Here is a 14,359-nt window from a genome sequence, read left to right as displayed (position 1 = left end):
GAAGCCTAAAAACTCAAGAAGGAGTCTGCTGCCATATCATTCATACTCTCGACGGCAGAGAACCAAAACTGGCCAACATCATGACCCAACACCGATTCAATATCAAGGATTGAATTTGTTTCCAAGAGAGCGTCAATTTCCTCCAAAGACCACTCATCCTTTGCTTCTTCTGCCTGCTGCGTACTACTTGGTGTGGCAGCAACAGCAGCTTCAGTAACTGCAGCATGCAAAGCATTATTGTTCCATTCATCTTCTCCATCCTCGTTTCTTAAATTGGGAGTAACAAGCTTCATGCTTATATCTTCGGAGTAATTTGTAGAACCAGAGTTTCCCGAAATTGTTGTTAAACAGATACTTGATGGGGTTGTTGTCACTGAACGATCATTTGGAAAGTTGAGGCGGGCACAAGATCCGTACAGTGCTCTTGCAGCTTTGTCGTAAGACAAGGCAGCATCAACAGAATTTTCAAAACTGCCAAGCCACATCTTTTTTCCTTTTGGCTCTCGAACCTCAGCAACCCATTTACCCCATGTCCTCTGCCGAACACCTCTGTATTTACATGATGAGTTTTCGGATCCTCCCTTCCCTTTCATGCATCCCTTCTTTGACCCAATACCTGGAGCTTTACGAACAGATTTGATCTCATTATTACAGGACTCCAGTTGGACATTACGCTCTTCCCACTTGGCGAGGGTCTCAGCAATTGATAGAGTAGCATTTTGTCTACTTCGAGACTTCCTCTTCCTGCAAGAACTAAATGGCAAAGACATCAATACTAATGCAAAGCAAAAAGGCAACAATCAATGGCAATAAAAATATATACGAAACTTTAAGAATCAATGCAAAAAAAAGAAAAGCAAAAAAAATGCAACAGTCAATGACTTGACGTCGAGCAGTAGTCGGTGGGGGGCACATAGTGCAAGGGTGGGGGGGGGGCGGAGAGAGAACTTTACTGAGTTCTCTACCATCAATGAACCTTCTTCACATTAATTTAAGAGAAAACCCTAGAAATACTAAATTTAACTAATAATATTAATTAATTAACTAATTAATTAGTTTCCTTTTTTTGATTCATATTAGAGGAATAATTAGTCAAACTGGTAAAAAGTAAACAAATCGAACGATCGCAGGCTGACAGAGGATCATGAGGGACGATGCGGACGCACCACCGAGTGCACTCGTAGGAGTCGACGTAGAACAAACAGAGTGAGAGTTGCACCTCGTAGAGTCCAGACACGGCGTCTGACTGGGTCCGAGCACTGACCGCGTCGACTCAGGACGGGTCGAACGCAGACCATGCATGTAGCCTCCGAGGACCAAAACGGCGGGTTTTACGGAGGAGTGGGGCAGAGAGGAAGAGTGCATTTATTTCCATTTTATTAATCAATCACAAAATCCAAAATTATCACCCACACCCACACAATCAAAAACCACTTTCCGCTGCAGTCCAGAAAAACCCTAATGAAATTAGGGGTGAGGGGGGCGGAGAGAGAACTTTACTGAGTTTGGGCTGGATCAATGAACATTATGAACCTTCTTCACATTAATTTCAGAGAAAACCCTAGAAATACTAAATCTAACTAATAATATTAATTAACTAATTAATTAATTAGTTTCCTTTTTTTTGATTCATATTAGAGTAATAATTAGTGAAAGTGCTAAAAAGTAAACAAATCAAACGATCACAGGCTTGCAGAGGACCATGAGGGACGATGCGGACGCACCACCGAGTCCATTCGTAGGAGTCGACGTAGAACATACAGAGTGAGAGTTGCACCTCGTCGAGAGTCCAGACAAGGCGTCTGACAGGATCCGAGTGGCCGAGTGGACTCAGGACGGGTCGGAGGCAGAGCATGCATGTAGCCTCCGAGGGCCAAAACGGCGGGTCTTACGGAGGAGTGGGGGCGGAGAGGAAGAGTGTATTTATTTTTATTTTATTAATCAATCACAAAACCCAAAATTATCACCCACACCCACACAATCAAAAACCACTTTCCACCGCAACCCAGAAAAACCCTAATGAAACAATAGATCAAATAAAGGGAAACAAAGAAGAAAAGGTTTTGATCAACCAACCTTGATGCCGTATCCTCCGAAGAAATGGCCATCGAAAAACCCACAACCCAGTGATCGTAAATTTGTGATCTTTTTCAGACAATGAGTACCAACGATTCCGATGAACGGCGATTGTGATCGGCGATTTGAATTAGGGCTTCGTTTCTACGCGGGAAAGAAGAAAGTTGAAGAACTTTTCAGACCAAAAAAACAAAAAAACAGAGTGCTTTTTTTTCTTCTCAGCACAAAATACGGGTAAAATACGGAATGTTTTTTGCTCCGAGCCTACCTACGCGTATTTGTAGTGGATTCGGCTTGGGTATTGGAGATTATGACACGTGTCCCATACTTCTTGTTTGGCCGTTCATTCTTGGCTCCGTAGCATATCTCTTCTCAATTCTTTTATTTATTTAAAACGAAGTCAATATTTGTTTCACATTTCTTCTTTTTCGATCTTTTTAAATTAATTTGTTGTATTTTTTTATTCAGTGCATGCATGCACACTCATTCATCTATCAAAAGTATCAGAGGATTATAGAATTAGAAATTCTATTCTTAGGATTTTTTATTTTTTATTTTTTATTCTATTTAATACAAGATAATAAAATGATAATTTTTTTAAACAGATAACTTAGTTAACCGGTTATACAACATTAACCGGCTAGTTCTGGTTGGTATTTGGTTATCCGGGCTGGTAATTAATTTTTTTTTAAAAAAAAAAATTTAGCTTATTTTAGGTATTGGGCTTAATTTAACCATTTTGTACCCATTTTAATTTTTTTTTTTTAAAAAAGCAGACAATTAGCCTTAAAATGCCTTAAAATGTCATTTTAAAAGCTTACATAATACATGAGATTAAATTACATCTATATAAACTACATATATGATATATCAACCGATTTAACTACAAATTTCATTCTTATGAGATTAAACAGTAAATAAATGAAGAAGAGAAGTGAACTTTTCTCTTCTTCCTCGTACCTAATCCCTGACCGCCATAGTTGCTAACCAGGTCCGGCTTAATGGCTACGCCAATTAGACTACCACTTTAAAGTTCATAATTTATTAAAGGCCCCAAAAAAAAAAAAAAAAAATTGTAAGAAGCCTCAAGAAAAATAAAATAAGAGGAGGCCATTTGACATGCTATAAAGGTTTAGAGTAAATAAAAAAATACCGCAACATGTTTAAATTTTTAAAGTAAAGCACGACCCACTTTTTTTTTATATATATATATTTTTTTTCTCTTATTTTCTTTCATCATTTCTATTATTCTCTTTGTTTATTGGTTTTATCATTTTTTTTTTATTTCTTTGATATTGATTGAGAATAATATATTATCAATATTTGAACATAAAAATTTGATTAGTAATTTTATATTTATATTTTTTATTTTTGGAAAGCACGTGTCAATCCTCTCCTTTCGTCCCAATATTTGGCGCTCTCCCTCTTCAATCTTCTCGAACAAGCATTTGAAGCGAGGGAGAGAAAAAAAGAGGGCGATGGAGAAGAGCGAAAGCACATCAGGCGACACGCCTCGGCCATGGCCCATGGCAGTCGTACTACACTGTCTTCACCAACGCTAAAGCAGGCACGTTTCCGTCCTTCCAATTTCCCTTTCTTTTTTTGAATTTTTTGCTACTTTTATCCTTCTATTATAAATTGACTAAGCATTTTTCATCGTTGCCTTTGGTTTGATTTTCTTATGAAACGAATTCAATTATATCTTGGAATTATTGGTTTTTGTGTACTTTTTTTTCTTTTCTTTTTTTAAAATATGTGATTTGTTATTTTGTGAGGATTTTAGGTGTGGATGGGGTGGACAAAGAGAGAGTGCAAAGAATAGTGTATGAGATGAGCAAAGGATCTAAGTATTTCGAGAATGAGGAACGCAACGAGGCCTTTATCTTCGCTTTGCTTCAGCAAGTTTTTCTTTAAACCTGATCTGATCACCGTGCAGGCACGGAGATTTGGGGTTCGTGCTGCAATGCCTGGTTTCATTGCACGTAAATTATGTCCGGAGTTAATTTTTGTTCCCGTAGATTTTAAGAAGTATACTTATTACAGTGATTTGAATAGGAAAGGTATGATGTTCTAAATTCAAGAAAGATTTGTGATGCAGCTCGTTTGTTAATTGCTGATCATTACTTTGCTTGTATTTCTCGTTGTTAGTTTTTCCGAAGTATGATCCCAACTTCATGGCTGCTAGTTTGGATGAAGCATACCTTGATATAACTAATGTCTGCAAACAAAGGGGTATTACCAGTGGAGAAGTAAGTTTTCGCATATAATTGATTTATTGCCTGTGCATGCTAGATTTTGTATTTTTTACATTCATTGCGTTCATTAATAGTGACAGGCTTTTAATGTTAAACCTCGTGTTGGTACTCTGCCTCTGCAAAGATTGCTGAAGAACTCAGAACCTCTGTTTATGAAGAGACTGGTCTTACGTGTAGTGCTGGAGTGGGACCAAACCGCTTGCTTGCTAAGGTTCTGCTGGCTATTTTCTTGATATTCTCTGTGTGTGTATCCTGCATGGAATCCACCATATGCCTTTTCAACACAAAAAAAAAATAAATAAATAAAATTGAGGCATATAGCAAATAAGTAGAATTTTGCATAATTTATTAGAGAACTTCACATTTTGTGTAATAAGGCAAGTCATTTTATTTCATGGGGAAGTCCATTGCCAGGAATAGATATTAGGTATATCTACCATAAAATATTTTATTTTAGGTTTGGTGTAAAAGATGGAAGGCTTTTCTTTGCATCTTGAGGGAAGAAGTCAACTTTTGGAGGCTGGAAAAATGGTTTTGATAGCATGCTTCCCAATGTATTCAAGTCAAACTACATGCATTGCTTATAGCACAAAACTAGGCCTGCCTATGAAGCATAGAGTTGATTGCTTTGAAATCAAGAATGAAATTGTTTGGAGGTTAAGAAAAGCTGTGATGAGAAGCTAATTGGGAAAGAAAGATAAAAATGAGAATATATGAAAAATTTCAGGAACAGCCCTAAATTCAATCATAAGATAAGGTTTTGGGGTATATAGTTTGAGATGTGCTTTCTGGAGGTGGCAGCAATATTGTTGCTGCCATGTTATGAGTTCTTAAGGATAATACAAAATCACATTATGTGCCCACAGTGTGGTGGTATGCTAGTTAGTAAACCATAAAATAGGGGAAATCAAATCAAGGACAAGCTTAACATCTGCAATAACTGATGGTTCACATACATCTTAATTGCCTTATCTCTCTCTTATGTTCCATTATTTTGTTTTTGAGTGCTTTTAGATAGTTTTTTGCGGGTAAAGAGGGTTTACAGATATTTGCGTTTGTGTCACCTTTTAGCTGTATCTCTTAACTTTAGTTTTGCATAGTGTTAACACAGTTAAGTCAAAGTGATTAAGATCGCTCATGTATGTTACATCTTTATATACGTCTTCCTCCATATATTTGTTTTCTCAGGTTTGTTCAGATATAAATAAGCCAAATGGACAATTCATCTTACCAAATGACCGGTTGGCTATCATGACATTTATATCCTCACTTCCCATACGAAAGGTATATTTGTGAATTATTGATCTACTTCAGTGGAGTGACATGATTTAATTATTTGGTAAAGTTAGAGCTTGCAGAATGAGTGTTTTTTTTTTCCCTTTTGTTATATGTAGTTATGAAGTCTCAATTTAATTTACATTTCTTATCACACACTTGGGCAAACTTGTTTTACAGATTGGGGGCATTGGTAAGGTCACTGAACATATTTTAAGGGATGTTTTTGGAATCAATACATGTGAGGATATGCTGCAAAAGGGTGATTTTCTGTGTGCATTATTTTCTCATTCTACAGCAGGTTAGAACACTGGTTGGTTCTTTCTACTGTTTTCTTTGATTCACCATAAACATGTAGTTTTTATGTACCTGTTATATTGTCGAAAGAACATAGAAATTATACTCTCACATCTTAGCATACCCTGTATTTTATATGATTAAAGCACCTTGCCTCAGTTAAAGATCTGCTTCCTTTTTGTACCTTTCTCCCTCTACTGCAGTTTATGCTCCTTCTTTGCCTTCTTTTACCCTTTTTGGGAAAGAAAGAAGGAAAAGGGAGGGGGGGAAGAGGGGGATTGGAAACAAAGGCCGTTCTCATTCAAAAACCAATGACCAATGTTTGATCTCATTTAAACAGAGGTTGTTCACTCTGTTTATTTTGGAATTCGTTATGTAGCGTACTTTTCAAAACAATTAAGAGCAGTACTGGTTGTTCAATTTTTAATTTTCTTTTTTACTTAATCCTCTACATGTTCTTGCCCTGACTTATCTCATACCCTTTTGATTGTGATCTATTGTTGATGTTGTTGTTGTTGTTGTTTTTTGTTTTTTGTTTTTATTTAGTATATCACCACAATGACCACATCATCTATTCATTGCAGATTTTTTTCCTCTCTATGGCATTGGGGCTTGGGAAAACTGAGACCCCACAAGTCATGTTACGGAAGAGTATCAGTAATGAGAGTACATTTTCTGCGACAGATGATGAGGCATTTCTTCATCAGAAATTATGTAAGTTGTCCCACCATTTTCACCCCTCATTTCCTTGTGCTTAATTATTATATTGTTAATATTTCTTTGTAATAAAACATGCAGTCAATTGGGCTTAGTTTGGTTTAGGATTTCTCACTCTAGAACTCTGCCCAGCCAATTTTTTAGCAGAAAAAAAACACATCTAAAATTTTTAAACCAAGACTCAAGATTTTTAATAATAAGGCTGGGTTGAGTTCGACTCAGCCAAGTTGCATTCTTTGTTCCAACTCCTTGGGTTTTGCTTAAACCTTTAGTCACAACCTCATGAAAATTATGCAGACTCGCATCTAAAGTTGTGTTTAAAGGTGCTAAAATTCTTAAAATTATAGATCTGTTATCAATTATGGGCATTGTATAGGTAATATGTAAGACATTCTGACTAAATTCTGTTTGAAAATAATTGGATTCCCCACCCCCGCGCAAAAGTTAGCCTTGTTAAGGTTTAAGGTTATGCTTGCAGCTGATCTTGCGGAGATGCTTTCTTCTGACATGCAGAAAGAAGGTCTTTTGGGGCGAACATTGACTCTTAAACTAAAACCAGCATCTTTTGAGGTATTTTTTGATCCTCCATTACGATTCTTTTTATAAAGTCAGTCAATACCTACTCGCAAGATTTGATGTGCAACCTTTTTCTGGTGTAGTTCTTTTAGCAATTCTGCTCAACTTCCCTGCTCCTTTGCAACCTTTTATTTATTTACTTTTTCTTTAGAAGTGGAGAAGGGACTTGTAGTCTATTTTCTCTCTGACAATTTCATTACTTGCCTTGTTTGTTATTCTTCTAATTTATTCCTGGCCCCCATTTTGTAATCACTAATGAGTAATCTGTCTTTACTATGTGCCACAACAGGTTAGAACCAGAGCTGTGACTTTGCAAAAGTATATTTGCTCAAGTGAGGATATTTTGAAATATGCTTCAAAGCTGCTAAAGGCTGAACTTCCTGTCTCTTTGAGACTGATAGGTACCATAGAATTTGCTATTAATATTCTTCTTTACGAAAAAAAGTACAGTATCTATTCATTTTTCCATGGAGGGGGGATAGGGCGGAGTGAGGACCATGATAAAATTGAATCTTGCACCTTGTAGGGCTTAGAGTATGACAATGCAATTGTATTGCTTATTTCAGGCCTGCGGTTGTCTCAATTTAATACAGGCATGGTTGGTGCTCCATCTGGAACTAGACCAAAAACTCTCACTGATTTTCTTATATCAGGGGATGCAAATAGGAAAAGTACCAGTGATAATAGTTCCCTGGGCTCAATTGTTGATAGCCATGAGATATGTAGTTACGAAGATAAAGATTTATTGGACGGCAGCCACTTACCAGATTTGGAAGACAGACACTATTAGCAACAAGGCTGGGGGGATGGAGAAAATTTATGAGCCTTTGAAGAATGAAACTAAAAACAAGGTATGTGAGAATTTTAAAGACTGGTTCTAATCTTGACCAAGACTAGAATCTTTTTTTTTTTTTTAATTGTAGTAGAACTCATTGAAAATGCTGAGTGGATGAAACCCAAGTACACAAAAATATACAAGAGAAACCATCTAATTAAAAGGAAGGACAATTAAGAATTGGAGGTGTCAACAAATTGTCAATGGGCTTTAGCCAAATGGCACTTGCGCAGTTCCACCTACCTAAAATGTGGGATGGTGGGCGACAGGTTGCAGATTCTAATCCTGCAGGGTACACATTGGGTTTACCAAGCAAAGAGAAAAGAAAAAAAAAAAACTGGCAACAAATTTTGAAAGATATTTATTGTTAAAGCCAAAGTCCATGAACATATTTCACAAAGAGTAGTCCGTTAAGCTCGCTTCATGAAGTTATTTTCCTTTAAATGTTCTTTGATTCTGCGCCATCCATAAGCCCCAGAACAAACATATTGGAGCCATTCCCCAGACTGGTCTGTTCCCCTTGTTACGAAATCTACCACTCAGTGTGGAAAGATCCTGAGTTATCAATTCTGGAAGAACCAAACACACCCAACTACTGAGAACAAAAGAACCATTCTTTCTAGCAAAAAAATTATGCAATAAAAAATAGTTTGCTGATTCTCTGACCTGTTTATGTTGGCAGAAGTTCACAGTTGATTCATTCTAATAAGATTATGAAATAGTTAAATCTTCTTGTGTAGCTGTCCAAAGCGAAGACCTACGCATTTAGAACAGCCCTAGAACGTTCAAACCGCTTTCCTGCGGAGAGAGATTTGCTAGAACCCCTCAGGGCTGTATTTTAAATTTTGAAAAATGTAAATTAGTGTGCATTTCTTAGTTTTTAAGTAGATCATGTAGATGTTTATAATTTGTCAAAAAAAAATGTAGATGCTCATATTGCAATGCTTTCTTGTATATTCCTTGCTTGTTGATTTACTTGAGAGTTTTTTTTTTTCCTCTTTTTCTTTTTTGGATTTTGCCTTTTGTGTAGGTGAATACACCACACCCAAAATCTCATCAAAATGCTGTGACTGGGTTGTTGGAAGCAGATTCCACCAAGTTTCCTAATTCATTAAATACACTTGCTGCATGGCATGACAATTGACAAGTAGCTAGATTTAGTGAATGCGTTCTTCATAATACCTAAACCTTTTTCCATCCATGGTTGCTTGCTCAATTTACAAATGTACAAATTTTGGAGATCAGCGAAAGGGAGGGTAAAGGAGATGGTTGATAGAAGATTATTTTACTTAATTGCTTTTTTTTTTTGCTTCTTTTCTTTTTCTTATCTATACTTTTAGCAGAAATAAGCATTTGATCTGAAAATTGACAAATTTGAAACCTCATCAGGTTTTCCCAGAAGGAAAACATTGGGAGCCAAAGCAAAGGTAAAAAGCAGAAGATATCTCCAAAAGATAAGGGACACATTCCAATAGATGTGTTCTTTGTTAAGAGTTGTCAGAGTTTTTAGCATTAATCTATTTGTTCTACCCTTGTATATAGTTGTGTATGCTATAGTAAAAAATGGAGTGCATGAGAGCAATGCAATAGATAGATATTCCTTTTACGAATTGAACACCGTAAAAGTCTACCAATAAATTAAAAATTGAAGATTGTAAAAAATGCCTTAGAAATCAGTTTTCACAGGTAAAAAGGGGTTCTGTCATAGTATGTTTTAGTCAACTTTTAGCCTTATCTCTTAACTTTAGTTAAGTATTAACGATCAAGTAATTTACATTTTTATGTACGTACGTCCTTCCTCGATATATATGTTTTCTCAGGGATTTTCTCAGGGCCAGGTGTGGTCTTTTTTGTATTTCCTTTCTTTTTTTTTCAAAGCTTCTATGATTTTCTTTCTATAAAAGTCATTTTCCTAAAAGATAAATTTAACCCCAAAAATCTAGAAAGAAAAACACTAATTTTACACCTACTCTTTGCAAAAAAATTACTCCATAACAAATGACATACGGATAACATCTATATCTGTAATCTCCCACGGAAAAAAAAAGGTTAAATAATATATTTTTGTTTAATACAACATTACTGATTTTTAATGAATGAAATTTCAAACGTCATTTAGGACTAGGCTCTACTTGCAAGCGATCCTATTTTTCTTTACATGTTTTTTTGCCACTTCAATTCACTCATTTATATTACATATATAAATATAATTGCCACATACATAGTAAAACCTATGTAACTTCAATATATGCATTACATGATAAATCTCATGTAACTGTCAGATGAATGAGAAACTAAAAGACGCGAAATCTTTAAACTTAATAAAAGACAAAAAAAAAGACTTATGTAGATATTTTATAAGAATTTAAGTTTATTACTCAAAATTTGATTGATTCTACAGCCAAGGAAGGTCCTAGACTCCTAGATGACAACAAATAATGTTAAACGACTAATTAAATAATAAACAAGGTAGAAATATGCAGTAAATCAAAGGAGTAAGCCAACAATAAATGCATAACCAAAGATTTGTTAATCATATATATACAATTAAAAATGGTGTACCCTAAAGTGGTATAATTGTTATACAAAAAATGAAGCCAATTTCCTAATCTAAAACTCTTAAAAGAATCAGCTCAATCAGCAATCTGAAGCCTAAAAACTCAAGAAGGAGTCTGCTGCCATATCATTCATACTCTCGACGGCAGAGAACCAAAACTGGCCAACATCATGACCCAACACCGATTCAATATCAAGGATTGAATTTGTTTCCAAGAGAGCGTCAATTTCCTCCGAAGACCACTCATCATTTGCTTCTTCTGCCTGCTGCGTACTACTTGGTGTGGCAGCAGCAGCAACTTCAGTAACTGCAGCATGCAGAATATTATTGCTCCATTCATCTTCTCCATCCTCGTTTCTTAAATTGGGAATAACGAGCTTCATGCTTATGTCTTCGGAGTAATTTGTAGAACCAGAGTTTCCCGAAGTTGTTGTTAAACAGATGCTTGATGGGGTTGTTGTCGCTGAACAATCATGTAGAAAGTTGAGGCGGGCACGAGAGCCATATAGTGCTTTTGCGGCTTTGTCGTAAGACAAGGCAGCATCAACAGAATTTTCAAAACTGCCAAGCCACATTTTTTTTCCTTTTGGCTCACGAATCTCAGCAACCCATTTACCCCATGTCCTCTGCCGAACACCTCTATATTTACATGATGAGTTTTCAGGTCCTCCCTTCCCTTTCATGCATCCCTTCTTCGACCCAATACCTGGAGCTTTACGAACAGATTTGATCTCATTATTGCAAGACTCCAGCTGGGCATTACGCTCTTCCCACTTGGCGAGGGTCTCAGCAACTGATAGAGTAGCATCTTGTCTACTTCGAGACTTCCTCTTCCTGCAAGAACTAAATGGCTGAGACATCAATACTAATGCAAAGCAAAAAGGCAACAATCAATTGCAATAAAAAGATATACGAAACTTTAAGAATCAATGCAAAAAAGGAAAAGCAAAAAAAATGCAACAGACATCAAGCAGAAGTGCAAGGGTGGGGGAGGGGGGCGGAGAGAGAACTTTACTGAGTTTGGGCTGGATGATAGGGAATTCTAGATCTACCATCAATGAACCTTCTTCACATTAATTTCAAAGAAAACCCTAGAAATGCTAAATCTAACTAATAATATTAATTAACTAAATAATTAATTAGTTTCCTTTTTCTGATTCATATTAGAGTAATAATTAGTCAAACTGCTAAAAAGTAAACAAATCAAACGATCACAGGCTTGCAGAGGAACGTGAGGGACGATGCGGACGCACCACCGAGTTCACTCGTAGGAGTCGACGTAGAACAAAGAAAGTGAGAGTTGCACCTCGTCGAAAGTCCAAACACGGCGTCTGACAGGGAGTGACCGCGTCGACTCAGGACGGGTCGGACGCAGACCATGCATGTAATGTAGCCTCCGAGGGCCAAAACGGCGGGTCTTACGGAGGAGTGGGGCGGAGAGGAAGAGTGCATTTATTTTTATTTTATTAATCAATCACAAAACCCAAAATTATCACCCACACCCACACCCACACCCACACAATCAAAAACCACTTTCCGCTGCAACCCAGAAAAACCCTAATGAAATTAGGGGTGAGGGGGGCGGAGAGAGAACTTTACTGAGTTTGGGCCGAAGGATAGGGAATTCTAGATCTATCATCAATGAACTTCTTCACATTAATTTCAGAGAAAACCCTAGAAATACTAAATCTAACTAATAATATTAATTAGTTTCCTTTTTTTGATCCACATTAGAGTAATAATTAGTCAAACTGCTAAAAAGTAAACAAATCAAACGATCACAGGCTTGCAGAGGAACATGAGGGACGATGCGGACGCACCACCGAGTCCATTCGTAGGAGTCGACGTAGAACAGAGTGAGAGTTGCACCTCGTCGAGAGTCCAGACAAGGCGTCTGACAGGGTCCGAGTGGCCGGGTGGACTCAGGACGGGTCGGTGGCAGAGCATGCATGTAGCCTCCGAGGGCCAAAACGGCGGGTCTTACGGAGGAGTGGGGGCGGAGAGGAAGAGTGTACTTATTTTTATTTTATTAATCAATCACAAAACCCAAAATTATCACCCACACCCACACAATCAAAAACCACTTTCCACCGCAACCCAGAAAAACCCTAATGAAACAATAGATCAAATAAAGGGAAACAAAGAAGAAAAGGTTTTGATCAACCAACCTTGATGCCGTATCCTCCGAAGAAATGGCCATCGAAAAACCCACAACCCAGTGGTTGTGAATTTGTGATCTTTTTCAGACAATGAGTACCAACGATTCCGATGAACGGCGATTGTGATCGGCGATTTGGATTAGGGCTTCGTTTCTACGCGGGAAAGAAGAAAGTTGAAGAACTTTTCAGACCAAAACAAAAAACGCTCTTCAGTGCTTTTCTTTCTTCTCAGCGCAAAATACGGTATTTTTTTTCCATGAGCCTGCTACGCGTATTTGTAGTGGTACTGGATTCCCCTTGAGTCTGGAGATTACGACACGTGTCCCCTACTTCTTCTTTTGCCGTTCCTTCTTGGCTCCGTATACATTCTCTTCGGTCTCAATTTTTTTATTTTTTTATTTAAAAAAGGAATTTCCATACCATTTTTTTATTATTATTATTATTGTAATTTCAAAATACTAATTAATTAGATAAACCAAATAAATGTGAACATAATATGTTAAAAGATTAAAAAGAAATATGGACTTAAATCGTAAACTCTAATCATCTTATTAAACATTAAAAACTAACAGATTTTGTATGCCTATTCTATTTAATTAGTTAGGAAGAGCATACTGCGTAGTTAAATTATTTAAAAGCTAAAATGATGTGGAACAAGTCACATAAAGTAGGTCCTCAGTTTCATTTAGGTTTTATTAATTAATTAGGTTATAAGTATTTAATTTCAATTTAAAGAGTTGTGTCATATTATAATTCAATAATGATATTGGCCAAAGTCGGTCAAATTAGGGTTATAATTTTTGTCCATGTCTATTCAAATGGAGACATATTAGAAATGATTATATAATAAACAGATTCTGTTTGAGATGTGACTCGTGTTCTTCTTAAACTTTTTATTAAAAAAAATAAAAAATAAAAAACTAGTATCTAACTTTGAGTGCCATTTACTTAAAGCAATAGTTTTTTTTTTTTTAAATGTAGTTAAATGTTTTTGAAGTACTAGTGATAATAGATAAGGCCTATTATCAAATGATTGCCCCAATTTACAAAAGTATGGTAGATAGTACGTACCGAGATGGTCCATAATTTTTAACAAAAATACAAGCTAAATCAATCATAAATTATCATGTGATCCATATGCCTCATTAAATATTTTAAAAAAAAAAAAATTAAAACTAAAAATAAATAAATAAACATTATAAAAATTTTAAAAACATTTTTAAAAAAGTTTAAAAGAAAACAAAAACAAAACAAAATTATTGTGATGGGTCGAGACACCATCAAGGGATGGTTTTGACCCGCCACAAAGGTTTTTGTTTTTGTTTTTGTTTTGTTTTGTTTTTTTTTTTTGGTGTGTGTGTGTGTTTTTTTTTTTTTTTTTTGACCAAATTGGGGTGGGGGGAAGGGCGAAACCATTCTCATTTGGTCATTTGGGGGTGGCCAAAACCATCATTTGCCCTGGGATGGTTTGGCTATGGGGCGTGGCTTTGGGATTTTTTTTTTCTTTAATAATATTATTGAGTTATATGGGATATGTGTCATATTCTGAAAATTGTTGACGTGAATCACTGTTAAATTTATGGATAGAAGATGGACATAAGTACAATCTTTG

At 36.2% G+C, this 14,359-nt stretch overlaps 1 protein-coding gene across 1 annotated transcript; it reads right to left on the bottom strand.

The window, feature by feature from the left end:
- Nucleotides 1-5: 5 nt before the first annotated feature.
- On the bottom strand, nucleotides 6-12,815 carry LOC132177870 (uncharacterized). The gene is made up of 4 exons (XM_088515470.1): nucleotides 12,757-12,815; nucleotides 10,953-11,431; nucleotides 9,495-9,508; nucleotides 6-641 (listed from the first exon to the last, which is right to left on the bottom strand). The coding sequence occupies exons 1-4, from the start codon at nucleotides 12,786-12,788 to the stop codon at nucleotides 6-8; spliced, it is 1,161 nt and encodes a 386-aa protein (XP_088371596.1). The 5' UTR covers nucleotides 12,789-12,815.
- Between the last annotated feature and the right edge of the window lie 1,544 nt (nucleotides 12,816-14,359).

This window comes from Corylus avellana, chromosome 4, assembly GCF_965113065.1.
Source record: "Corylus avellana chromosome 4, dhCorAvel1.hap1.2, whole genome shotgun sequence".
In the NCBI taxonomy this organism is placed as follows: Eukaryota; Viridiplantae; Streptophyta; class Magnoliopsida; order Fagales; family Betulaceae; genus Corylus; species Corylus avellana.
The sequence above is the reverse complement of the archived record's forward strand: the minus strand, read 5'-3'. Positions and strand labels throughout refer to the sequence as shown.

Excerpts from the sequence above, each read along its gene's own strand:
- LOC132177870 (XM_088515470.1), bottom strand. The coding sequence starts at position 12,788 with ATGGCCATTTCTTCGGAGGATACGGCATCAAG. Across the intron at positions 11,432-12,756 it reads TCGGAGGATACGGCATCAAG|TTCTTGCAGGAAGAGGAAGT; the intron begins GTTGGTTGATCA and ends TCAGCCATTTAG.